Genomic DNA, 12,514 nt, shown 5'->3' on the forward strand with positions numbered 1-12,514 from the left:
ATCTTCTCAATTTGGAAACTCCTACATAGATGTGTGTATTTGTCTCAGGATTCTCTTTCCTAGCAAACTGCGATGCAGTGCAAAATGTGCTGCATTTGCTGTGGCTGGCCCTTGTAATCTGTCAGCATAATTTATGGGAACACTTCATGGCACCTTCTGCTGCTGATGGTCTCTCAGAGTCCTGCAGAAAAGTCAGGTTCTGCCTCCTAATTTTAAGAGCCATGATGGTGGCACTGTTTGTCTCCTTTCTGGATCTATTTTGGATTTATGTCTGGCCAAGGGTTTGGAAGAGCTGCTATAAAAACAGAAACATCTGCTGGGGCTTTATGTGCTGCTGGCTTGCCAAGTTCAACAGCAGGCCAAACTGCAGCTGATGGGTTCGGCCCTCCCTCGGTGTTACTGCAGTTACATGAGAATGACTTCAGGGGAAATTTGGCTGCTGAAAGCTCTAAACAAAATACATTTTAAAAAAGCTTCAGCAATTGTAGAAGGCTATTAGGAGATTATGACTGGGGTCATTAGCAAGTAACAGAAAAAAATCCTGCTGAAGTGGCTGTGAGCATCTGAATTCCCCTGGTGCCCTTGTTTCTGCAGCACTCTCAGGTGTGCCTCCTCCCATCCCCAACTGCAGGCTTTCCTACTCTGTTCTGCAAACTGCCCGCCTAGGTGACACAGACACATGGTGATTTAAAGGCTGTTAGGAAAACATGATCTTGTTTAACTGTCTGAATGTTTTAATTACTTTGAACACATCATGGCAACCTTGTTCATAGGGAGACATGGGGAAGGCAGGCAGTGTTTTCAACACGAACAGTGAACTTATGTTACAGGAGAAGAATTCAAAATGATGCCTTACAATTCCTTGTAAAGGTTTTGTTCTGCGTGCAATTCTACTTACTTAGAATAATCACTCTTTTGACACTGGGGACATGGGAACTGATATCCTGGATGAACTTGTGCTTCATCTGGGTGCTGCCCAGCCTCCATCAGTGATGGGTACTAGCAGTTTTGGAGAAGCATGCCAGAAAGCCCACAACAGACAACCGTGGGGCAGTTAATGGGTCTCTGATACACACAGTATAAGGCTTGATACATTCCATAGTCAATTTATCTGTATTTACTTACTGTTCAGGATATTTTCATTCTTTATAAAAATGTTCAGTTACTCCCTTAGTTCTGCCAAACCTTTGGCTTCGGGTGCAGAGTACCACAGTCAAATTACTGACAAAACATTGACTTCATTTACCTTTTTATAAAGTGCTACAACCTGGCCATATAATTCACTCCCCACCTCCCCCAGAGCAATCATAAAGTTGAGGTCAACACTTCAGCAGTAGAAAGCAAAAACTTATACAAATGGAGTTAAAGAAGAGTTCCACTTACTGAAGAGTAAGTAGCTGACTATTATAATTGGCAGAGCCAATTATTAGAAGAGTACATAATCCCATGTGAATATGCACATGCAATTTATTAAATTATTATCAGTTCCTTTTTAATTTTGTAATTGTTCTTGTTGCAGCCAGATCTATCTAGCGATTACAAGTAAACTTGCTGTTCTGGTCAGAAAGCACAAGGCCAAATTCTCTCTTCTCATACATCCCAACATCTTCTTGCCTTCCAAGGAGCTGCCTGACCGAGGATAAAGTTGTTTCAGAAATATTTCAGCTGTATGTAGTGGTTTAAATGAAAAGACTTGGCTGTGGTAAATACCTAGCATTTTTCCATGGTGGAGAATTTTAATGTTCCTTGCAAACCTCAAGAAAATGTTCCTAAACCATCCCCTTTCCCCAAAGAACACAAGTATGTGAGATGAGAAATTTTCCTTTGTAATTATGCATTTCCAATCACAGAACTCATAAAAGAGGAATTGTACTGGAAGTGATATAAGGATGTTTCCACTTCTGGCAATATAGATCAGTAAGCACAATTTTGGAAAATTGTATTTTAGTGCCAAAGGCTTTTCTTTCTTTTTTCTTTTCCCTAAATTTTCAACAAACGCACCTTTTTTTCAAAAGTGGTGGTTTGTTCAAATTGGAGGAAGGAAGTTAACAGTGTATAGGAAGTAAAGTATTCATCTTTATTGTAGGTAGTAATTAAATAGTTAAGTGAAGCCACTGCTTTGTTTTTGTTGTTTTTTTTTTTTTTTTTTTTTTTTTAACACAGTACTTTCAGAAATAATAAATTGAGATTGTGAAGGAAAGCCTTTTTATTAAAAAATATACACCTTGTGGCAAAATTCTTCCTGTACTCTATTCTAGCTATCAGTTTTATTGTACAAAAACCTCGCAAATTACTATTAATCATTTTTTGTAGCACTGTGTGAGTTATCAGTTCTAATATTTTATTTATGTTTCTAATATGCCAGAGCTGTCTCAGTAGCAAACCCTTCCAATGCTCCATGCTTTTCTCCATTCCTTGCTGATACCTACTAATACAATGCTGGATTTGCAGCTGCTGAAACTAAATCTATACAGGAATGTTTCTTGGGATAAATGCTTGCACACTAATAGTTGCATGATATGTTGAATTCAATGAAGAAAGTGTGGTAAGAAATCTTTCCCAATTTTCCACTATTTCATTCTCATCTACTCCCTTATTTAGGTCACTCCAACTGTTTGTGGGACTGAGATCTAAACAGGATTACTGAAATGATCCAGGATAAAAGCAAGTGTTCAAAGCCGTGGATTTCATCATGGATCATTTCAGTCATATGGTTTTTAACAGGAACAAATGGCTGGGGTAGAATGATTGTGGGGATTTTTTAGGGTGCCCCCAGGCCTGGCTGTGTCTGGTGGCTGCACCTCGAGGGCTGTGTGCTCCGCTGCCTGCCCCAGCACCACCTGGGTTGCAAAGCTGGGAAGGAAGAAATAACACAGAGCTTTTACTTTTTACAAAAGTAAGACATAACCCTGTCTTCCTGGCAGTGACTTGTCTGCTTTGTCACTGTGGCACTGCTTGCTTCATGGTTGAACGTGTTCATCACAAATATCTGTGTACTGCAACTGTGGCTACAGGCTGTACCTTCTAAGACGTGCCATCAGTGAGTGCTGTGTGTTGGTGATGGAATTAATGCACCAAGGCAGTAGTTTCAGAATAGGTGTCTTACCTAAGCTAACAGTTTCTGGGAGAAAAAGTGATGGCTGCAGCTAATAGAAGGTAATGCGATGTTTTGAGGGCCTGTAAAATATAAAAGGTAATTATTGGAGCTGTGCAGCAAAGTAACGAGGAGCTTGAAAATGTGACTGATAAGCAGCGTGATTTTAGGCTAATGAGCAGGATGTTTGTGGTATATTGAAGGACTACTGAAGGGCTGCAAAAGATAACTGTGATGGTGTACAGTGAGACTATGCAAAACAGGAATGTTTAAATACAGCACTGAAAGATATGCAGTATATACTAATGCTGCTAACTATTGGAGTGTAAGAGTGTGTGTGTGTGTGTGTATTGTACAGATTAAATAATTAACCAAACTCAGTACACGATAAATGCATGACAGCAGATACCAGTAGGGGAAAACATGATACAGTACATAAGTACATATTATATGGTTTGAACTTCTGTGCCAAGTAATATCCCCATCTTTACACAGACTTCTGTATATAACCTTACATGTTCCCTCATAAGAAAACATGAGTGGTTCCTGTACTGTGTGAAGCCTTATGTCCGGACATCTCTGAGACAGGGTAATTCCTAGAAAACATGTGCTTTGAAGCACTTTCTGCAAAGGTAATTGCAACATCAAGATAGAAAGTTGTAGCCTGACATGCTGGTATGGGGCACAGCCAGCCCAAGGACTGTGTAGTGTCTGTGGAGCTGGCTGTCAAACTCTCGGGGTAGAAGCCAACACGTAGCATTGTTTAGCATTTGTCTTCTGTGATTTTTAAGTACATTGCAAAGTAAGGCCATGTCCTATTCCTCACTGTGAAGTTATTAACTGTAGTTCCCAAGGAAGGATCTGGCTCCCTAAAGTCACCTAGCAGGGTAATCCTTGCTTTTATTATTGGCTACAGAGGATTGGTTTTCCCTCACAGTACAGTCAGTTGAATTGGGTGTATTTAATGCATTGAATATAACTCCAGTTCTAGAATTTGTGACATTTTGATCCTCCTCAAGTTCTCACTCAGTATGGACGCAGCTGTTCAGTGTTTTGGTTTCAGTTGTTTGTTGTTTTTTTTGTTGTTTTTTTTTTTTTTTTTTTTTTTCTGTAGAATTTTCAGATCAGTATTTTACAATGAAATACAGAAATACATATTTACAGGTCACTAAAAAGCCACTACGAATGGCTGCCTGTCTTTTATTGTGGTCCCATGGAATGACCGAGACTGTAGGGCTCTTCATGTGCACATAATAACTGTAAAAATGGGAAGGGATCTCTATAACTGTATAAATGCAGAGTTGCACCATGTTCCATACTCATCAGAGCATTACAGAGCAGGTCACTTCAGCTGAAAAGGCTGTTGTGATAATCCACCGTTCTTAAAAATATCTGTGTTATCAGCATATGTGATCAAAATATGTTATCAGTAATGGATTGGTAAATAAAAACAGGATACATTCATCTTCATAGGGCTTTTGGTAAAAAGATAAAACACTGTATTGCCTAAATGTGAAGTTGATAAAGCTCTTACCTTCACCATTGATTCTTTAGTGTAAAACTGGATTAACGAAGAGACATTGTTTTTGAGAGGAAAACCAAGTAACTTCAAAAAGGCTCAACTTTTCTGGAAAGCAGAGAGAGAGGTATTTTCAGAAAGTACTCCAGAAGAGCTGATAGCTGATGAGTAATCGAATTGGATTGTCGGGAGCCATGCTCTTCTATAGCCTTTGAAGAAACTTTAATCTGCATGAATTCCTCAATACGTGAGTCAGGTGATGGAACCCAATGTTACAATGTGTTTCTATTCTTAAGAAAGACTTTGGGGTTTTGAAAGTTTTTTGTTCCTCTTTAAAAAGATTTTATGAGGCTAACCAAAGCCTCTGCAATTTTGACATTGTACTTGTAAGAACCCTTGAAATCTGTGCCGTTTAAGTAAAGATAAATTAGTGTACCACTTCTTTAATGATAATCCTCTGTTTGCTTCCCTTTCAGTAGGTTTGTCCTGGCATTTGTTGTTGGAACTTCTGATGTATCTGGTTTAGATCCTCCATCAGCCAGTTCTTCGTTACTCTACTGTCCTATAGATATCTGTTTTCCTTACAGACATTGAAGTGTAGAGATAGTGTTTTCTCTGTTTTTCAGATAAGCAACCAGAACACAAAGGAAACCCTGGTGTTAGACATAACTCTGTGATAGAGCAAGAAACTGTATTAATTTCTCTTGAACTTTAAAGTTCATGGTGTACATACTGAATTGTTCTTCTGACCAAAAGGAGAGGTAGGCGAGAAGATGACATTTGCAATATAGTTTGCAGAAAACTAAGTGGGAAGTACACACAGATCCATTCTTCTTTGATTCTGTAATGTGCATCTCAGTTGTATCTTTGTTTTTTCAACAATTTAACAGAAGTCTAAACCAACAGATCTTCCATATGGATTTTCCTAAAGGCTTTCTTTTTGTTTCACTAGCTAAGTAATCCATGAGTCATTTGAAATCTCTTCATTGTTGTCTTCTAGGATTTTCAGTTAATAGGGCTTGTATAGTATGGCTCATTTGGCTAGAACGGAGCTAGAGTTAATCTTGAAGATGAAAAAGTAGAGGAAATCTGATGAACATGTGTGTTAAGTGTTCCAACCATTCTCTTTCCAGTGCATCTCTTAAATTCATTAAAAATAAAAGAAAACAGGGAAGGAAGCATTTGCAGTTGAGAAAATCTCAACTTTGAGTATTAAATTTGACTTGGGAATGCAAGTTTCATCTCTCTAAAAATTTTCATTAACATTTTATAAACATTTTAATATTTCTTATATATATTTTAATATATGCTTGTAGATATAATCTGGAAAAACAGCTAACAATGAGTAATACTGAGTCATAGGTGTGAGTCATCAGTGGAGAGCTGTATAATGATAGTGAAGTTTAGACAGGCAGACATTTGGTTCATGTCTCTTTTGGTATCTGTTAAATTTCTACCTTCTTTTTCAATATTTCTGTTGGAAGATGTCCAGACTTAGTGTTTAGGTACAGTTCCAAATTATGTTAGGCATAGATTTATGTTAGCTCAAATCTAAAAAAAGTTATATTTTTAAGGACAAGACATCAATTTCCTCAGAGTTCAGGGGCTTTGGAAGTTTTGTTTCATCAGGATACATTTCTGTAACACTTGGAAGTTTTCCCAACTATCATTTGAGCTTGCAGTATTAAAACAAGCTAAAAATACATGATTCTGTGTTGTAATATCATTTATGATTTTGATGAACATACTGTTGTTACAGTGACAAGTGATTTTTCCTTAAAGAAAAAAAAAAAGAATAGCACATATGTCAGCAGATGTACACGCTTTCAAAGAAGTTATTACCCAGCCGCAAGGCCTGACAGACACAGGTGGTGTGATGTCTGTATCAGTACATGAGTAATCCAGGATCTGATGATCCTACCACTCTGGAATGGCCAATCACCTGAATACTGGAAGATGTGTTTCTTGTGAGTCCTCCACTGAGTTTTTTCCTACTAAGAAGCCTCCATACCATTTGTAGCCTATAGTGCACAGGTGGATAAGCAGCAGCAGGAATCAGCCTGTGGACAGCTTGCTGTATCCCCTGGAATGTCTCACAGAAAAGCCAAAAAGCGCACTAACTGCATCCAGATCACTCAGAAATGGAGGTCAGGCCCATCTTTAACAAATCAGACTTTAAACTTCTTGCTCTGGTTTATGGAATTTTGCTGCTGTGCTACCACTGCAAATAAACTATGCTATAAAAGGATGTTTTACTCTTGTTATCAGGTATATGTATATCCTCTTTCCATAACACCTTGAAATATCTTTTAATGAATTTTTAGTGAGGAAAGAGAATATATTTATCCTAATAAACAGAGATGGTTCATTTGTGGGGTTTGTTTTGTTGTTTTTGTTTTTGTTTTGTTTTGTTTTGTTTTTTCCCCTTCTTAACACTTTTGACACAGCCCAAGTTTGGTTTTTAACACAAAAAATCTCTTTGTGAGCAGAAGAACGTAAAGGGCTCCTCCTCTGCTGAATTTGGCACAAAAAGCATTTTGTACTTTTTCTTAATATATTATTGAAATAGGCATGCACTGAGATCCCAGAATTCATCCTTCTCAACCCTGTCTGTAGCCCAGTAGTGCAATTACAGGGAATTCTGTTCTAGCTGTGTGCTACAAAATGTTAATTCTTTACATATGCAGAGTCAGGAACTTGGAATTTATATCTCAAGTAAAAAAGTTGTGATGACCTGTTTCTCAGGACTATAGCAGATTTGGAAAACCAGTTATTTTGGATGGTACTTTCCTTGATTTATGTCCTTGAACTATGTCTTCTTGTATGTAAATGTCTCAAAGAGTAGCTGAGATTCCTGGGAACCCACAAGACTGGGTTATAGTAAAAAAGATTTGGGAGTCTAAATGAATTTTTCCATAGATCCTCAGATCTTTTGTCTTTTGCCAATCCAGGTCTTCCTGTTTAGGCATAGTGTACCTGTATGGATATGCATTAGCCTGTTCTCTCAGGTTGGAATTGGATTTTTTTTCCCCCCCTTGAGATAACTAATTTGCACTAGATAATAAAAGATTTTTGACTATATAGTTTTTTTCTAATTTGTCTCAAAATACTTTAGCTACTTTAACATACTCTTTTTGTTACAACTTTGTTCTTTTCTTGTAGTACTTTTTATAAGTCATGAGATTTAGAAGAGGAAGTTTCAATCTGGAACTTTTTATCTTTGAAATGGCTTATCCTCGTTTGGCTTCCTGTCTGTACTTTTTTCATACGTTATCCAGTTGCTTCCACTGTCCCTCCTGCAGTGTCACTCTCCAGTGGTCCCATTGTATTAATCCTGGAACTGCCTCTTCACAGTAAATTGGATCATCTTTAAGGTTCAGAGAATTATTTCAGGATGTTATTACTGGGCAAGCCACTGACCTGATATTCTTTCCTCAAAGAGAATGGACTAGGTTCTGTTTCCATCATACATACTTGTTCTGCATGATTTCAGTACATCTGGCTGAAGTCAGTATTATAGTCTTTGCTTTAATTTCATTTCTGTCAAACATCTCCAGCAAATTAGGTTTAGCACTGTCCATCCTATTCCCCTTAGAATTTTAATTAGCTCCGTGCTGAATACCTAGTGCCATGCAATTGTATGTATTTGATTTCTACATAATTATTTGTCAAAACTAAATTGCTATGATTCCATTAACTTTCATAATGCGTTGCTGTATATGTGCAGGAGAAGTGACATTATGGGGGATCAAATCCATTCAGATGTCACTATAAAATACATAAGTTCTCAACTTTAGGCTGTGAGTGTGGTCTGTGTGTCATAGGCTTATGCAAACTCATTTTTTGACTGGTAGAGAGGGAAGAAAAACAAGGTAAATATGAACCCTTCTTTACTTGACAACTCTTAGGACCTAATCCACGCATATCATTCTGTGCCCACTATGCTTGGCGGTGCCAAAGACATAGAAATCTGCTTCATGACCACAGCTGAAAGTTCTCATCTCACATGGAAAGCTGGATGTGTGAAAGCAAAGTTGCTGCCTCTGGCTTTGTAGCATGTGCCCTCTGACTTAAGTGACATCCTGGGTGGCACTGGGAAATGGGTGGGCAGAGGGTGGGCACACAGTGCTCATGGCAGCCTCCTGCAGGCACCAGCCCCTTGGGGACTGTTCTGCCTCACGTGGCTTGGAGGAGACCTCAGGCTGTGGGCCACCTGTCAAGGTGTACATGCTTAGCCAGGGATTTGGGTTCTCACTTTTCTCTCTTGCTGTCCAGTCCCTACGAATTTCAGCAGTGACTCCCCTGGGTGAGGAGTATGAGACAACAGAGCCTAGTGGGGAGGAATGAACACGGTAAAATGGGGCTATAGAGCAGAAATCGCTGCACAGGCAGTCCTCAGTTGTCTCAGCCTGGTTGTCTTGGACGTGAGAGCAGTTACATGTTCCCAGTTGTTTGAATAATGCTGATATACTGGGCAGGGCACCTTCAGCCCTGTTTGTTAAAGGAGGTTTTATTCCAGTGAAAAAAAAAGGAGTATAGAGTAGAAGTCCTCCCACCAACTGTCTGTCTGAGGGAGGGCTTCTTGGTGAAGAAGGGATAGGTGCCTTACATGTGTCTGAGTTCTCTTCCAAATGTGAAAGAAAAAATTGTAAATATGGAAAGACTGTATGGTGAAATTTGATCCTATATAGAACAAATGAGGCTTCATCCAAAGTGATTTAATTTTGGATGTAACTTGCTTTGAGTTTCACTAACATTTTGCTATACTAACATTTGACTTGTGCATTCTTTTTGTACTAGATATTGCTGATACAGGTGCATGGCACAGATGACATTTTTCACTGTAGGTTTTTCAGGAATATGAAACAATTTCTTCAAATTGCCCACATTTGAAATATTCATGGATTTGTGTGTATGACATACTGATGGCAAAGTACTGACTTTATTCATTCATTATTGATCCCTCTGAAAAATGAACGGGAGGAGTTTATCAAGTATGAATTCCAGTGGAGGTCCATTGGGAGTCTTCCAGATCTCAGGCCAAATTGTTCTCTTATGCAATGCCAGGATCTGAAGTCAGCTCTTCATTTTCTGCACAGCCGAAGAGGTGATTTTAGTACTTGCTGATGAGCCTTTGCTCTGCTTAGCTCTTTTTTTCCCACCTTGTGGGTGGTGATGGAAAGGCATACGTGTTGGGCGTCAGTCACTGCACGGTGCAGTGACAGAATGAAAACTAGCACTGCACAGAACTAGCCATGTTTTTTCAAACCTAGAAAAATATTCTTAATAGTGTGGGTTTCTTTTAGTAGCTAATGAGCACTGAAAAGAACAAAAGGATGGCAGAGAAGCATTGAAAATGAATAGTTAGTGCTACAAAGTGGGTTTTTTTGTTTTTGTTTTTTTTTTTTTTTTCTTCAGAATTTCAATGCTGAAGTCTTTAGCAGAGAGCACTTACAGATGTTTGATTTCTTTCAGGTCCTCAGATTTTGGGACGTTATACACAAAGTTGAATCTACAGCCTGGGATTGCCACTGTTATTGACAATTTCTACATTTGTCCCACCAACAAAAAAAAGGTATGTGGCAAAAAAAAAAAAAAATGTCTTTTATAGTGCAGCTGAGATTCTGCAACTATGTGGTGTGTTTTACAGGTTTTCAAAATACAGGGAAGTGGTTTTCACAAAGCTGCAGGTCACCTTAGGTGCATTTGTAACATATGGAAGCGGGATATTTATTCCTCCTGAATAATATAGAAAGGAAAAAATGCCTTAATGGATTCTGAAAAGTTTTGAGGCCATTGACTCCTGACAATTGAGCTTCAATGGAGTTTTCCACAGAAATGGAAAAGGAACTCCTGTAGGTTTTCACACATCTGTACAAATTCTGGGACTAACACTCAACCTCTTCATCCTTTATTCAAGATTTCAAAGTCCTTTTCACGTTCCTTAAAATATAGCATAGGGATTGGGCAGGCTGTCATTGAGAATGATGTTTATCCCATGTAAAGCCTTAATTAAAAAATAAAAAACCCTCTCCTTGAAACTCTCTTAAAAAACGTTCCTGCATCATTACTGAACCAAAAAGCTTTTCATGGAACCTAGGAAGATTAAGTGAACTTTATAAGCAAGAGTGAAATTGACCCATTGAGTGTATTTACAATGGATGTTATATTAGAAGCAACAGGCAGAGTGATTATGAGCAAAAAAAAAAAAACATAATAGCAACCATTCTATGTCTGCAAAATACCTGGGATTTAAACAGCAAGAATTGTGAAATACATTGTGAATAACACAAGCACAGTAGGTCTTTCATGAAATAAGAATTTTCTCTTGATAAGGGCCTTTTACCTCCAGTGTAATACAAAAGCATTGATTTCACGTAGAGGCCACTGATTGGAAGGACAATGTTAGTTGTGTTTATCTGTCTGCTCTGCTTAATCAAAAATCAGTGGAACTCGGCGAGGCTACCTAAATGATTAAGTACATATTTTATTTCTGTTGCACTTGTCACTGGAGTTTTTGTGCCCAAGATATGCTATGCCTGATTTTTGTAATGTATTCCTAATCTGCTGCAAAATCAGAAATTATTTTTTTGTTTCTTGAAGTGAAACTACCATCAAGCACAAAGTTTCTGCAGATTGTGTGTCTCAGAGATAAGATCTACTGGCTATTTCAAGTCCAAAAGAATAAAACCAAAAATCTTTACCCATCTCAGTTTCTGCAATAAAGGCTAAAAGTGTGAGATGGATGAGAGAGCCCTGTGGAGGACTTTTCTTAGCTCACCCAGCTACAATATAAAAGCCTGCACAAGCACAGACAGTCAGTCACAATGTGGTTGCACCAGTTTGGCAAAATAAACAATGGTAAGATCGCTGCTGATTATCAAGCCTGAAGAACACAGCAATGTTCACAAAAAAATCTCATGTTAACCCTATCTTAGAAAAATATGTAATCTGCTCAAGAATAGTTGAAGTTCTTAGAGATACAAGCCCTGCTTAATTAGCTAATACGATATTAGAATCCATCTTTTACAAAAAGTCCCTTTGAGTTGTTAAATACGCTATTTTTATGCTGAGATTTGCTTCTGTGAAGATGTTCAGTAGTATACAAACAACAAAAACAGCAGAGCAGAAAGGATTTCTAGGTCCTGTAAATTATGCCAGAGTGAGTATTTATACATGGAAATGTACATACTTACATACATACATGATACAAAAATGGTGAAAGCATTTGGGTTAAATGCTGTAGTAAACAGCTTCAGACTGGTCTTGGAGGTGTTGCAGTCACATGTGGCAGGTAATAGAGAAGTTTCCATGTTGTAAGAACTTAGTCATAATGGAAACTTTTTCAGTAGTGGGCATTTGATTAGGACACTAACCAAGACTATCAGCTAATTTCATAAAAGTTATTTAGAAAGATGGAAGGACATGTTTCTCTATCCGTCCATTTCAACACAATTGCACTGGGGTGGAATAGAACATTTAGAGCTCTGACTCTTTTCTGAGCTGATCAAGGAGTCTCAGGGTTTCACTCGTTCCTGATGTTACCAGACTTCAGATCATTATGGTGTGGGTTTTCTTCAGTCAGTTCACATCTTATGAAAGGTGCTGAAAATGGAAACTGGAGTGCTGGCCATCCGTACTAGAACTGAGCATGCACTTTAAATTTAAAACATAAGTAATCCCATGCTACCACTTAGCATTTAGGGACTGAGAATATGCATGAAAGCAAAGACAAGACATTGATGGGGATTTTGCGAATACTTTGCATATTAAGCATTGTTCTATGCTTTCATTCCCTTTACCCATTGTAGACCTCATCTGTGGAAGAACTGATACTGCAAATTTAATGCTCATTATTTCTACCTCAATGTCATCAGAGCATTAACCTCACCTGATTTTAG

General features: G+C 38.2%; 1 protein-coding gene across 5 annotated transcripts in view; it reads left to right on the forward strand.

Moving 5' to 3' along the window:
• Nucleotides 1–12,514, forward strand: part of SORCS2 (sortilin related VPS10 domain containing receptor 2) — a 564,009-nt gene that overhangs the window by 305,408 nt on the left and 246,087 nt on the right. For all 5 annotated transcript variants that reach the window (XM_042807690.1, XM_042807689.1, XM_042807691.1 and 2 more), the window contains exon 3: nucleotides 10,089–10,188. In XM_042807690.1, the coding sequence (XP_042663624.1) occupies nucleotides 10,089–10,188 (100 nt within the window). The remainder of the gene's footprint in view (nucleotides 1–10,088; nucleotides 10,189–12,514) is intronic.

This window comes from Tyto alba, unplaced genomic scaffold (assembly GCF_018691265.1).
Source record: "Tyto alba isolate M040663 unplaced genomic scaffold, T.alba_DEE_v4.0 Super-Scaffold_6, whole genome shotgun sequence".
NCBI lineage: Eukaryota > Metazoa > Chordata > Aves > Strigiformes > Tytonidae > Tyto > Tyto alba.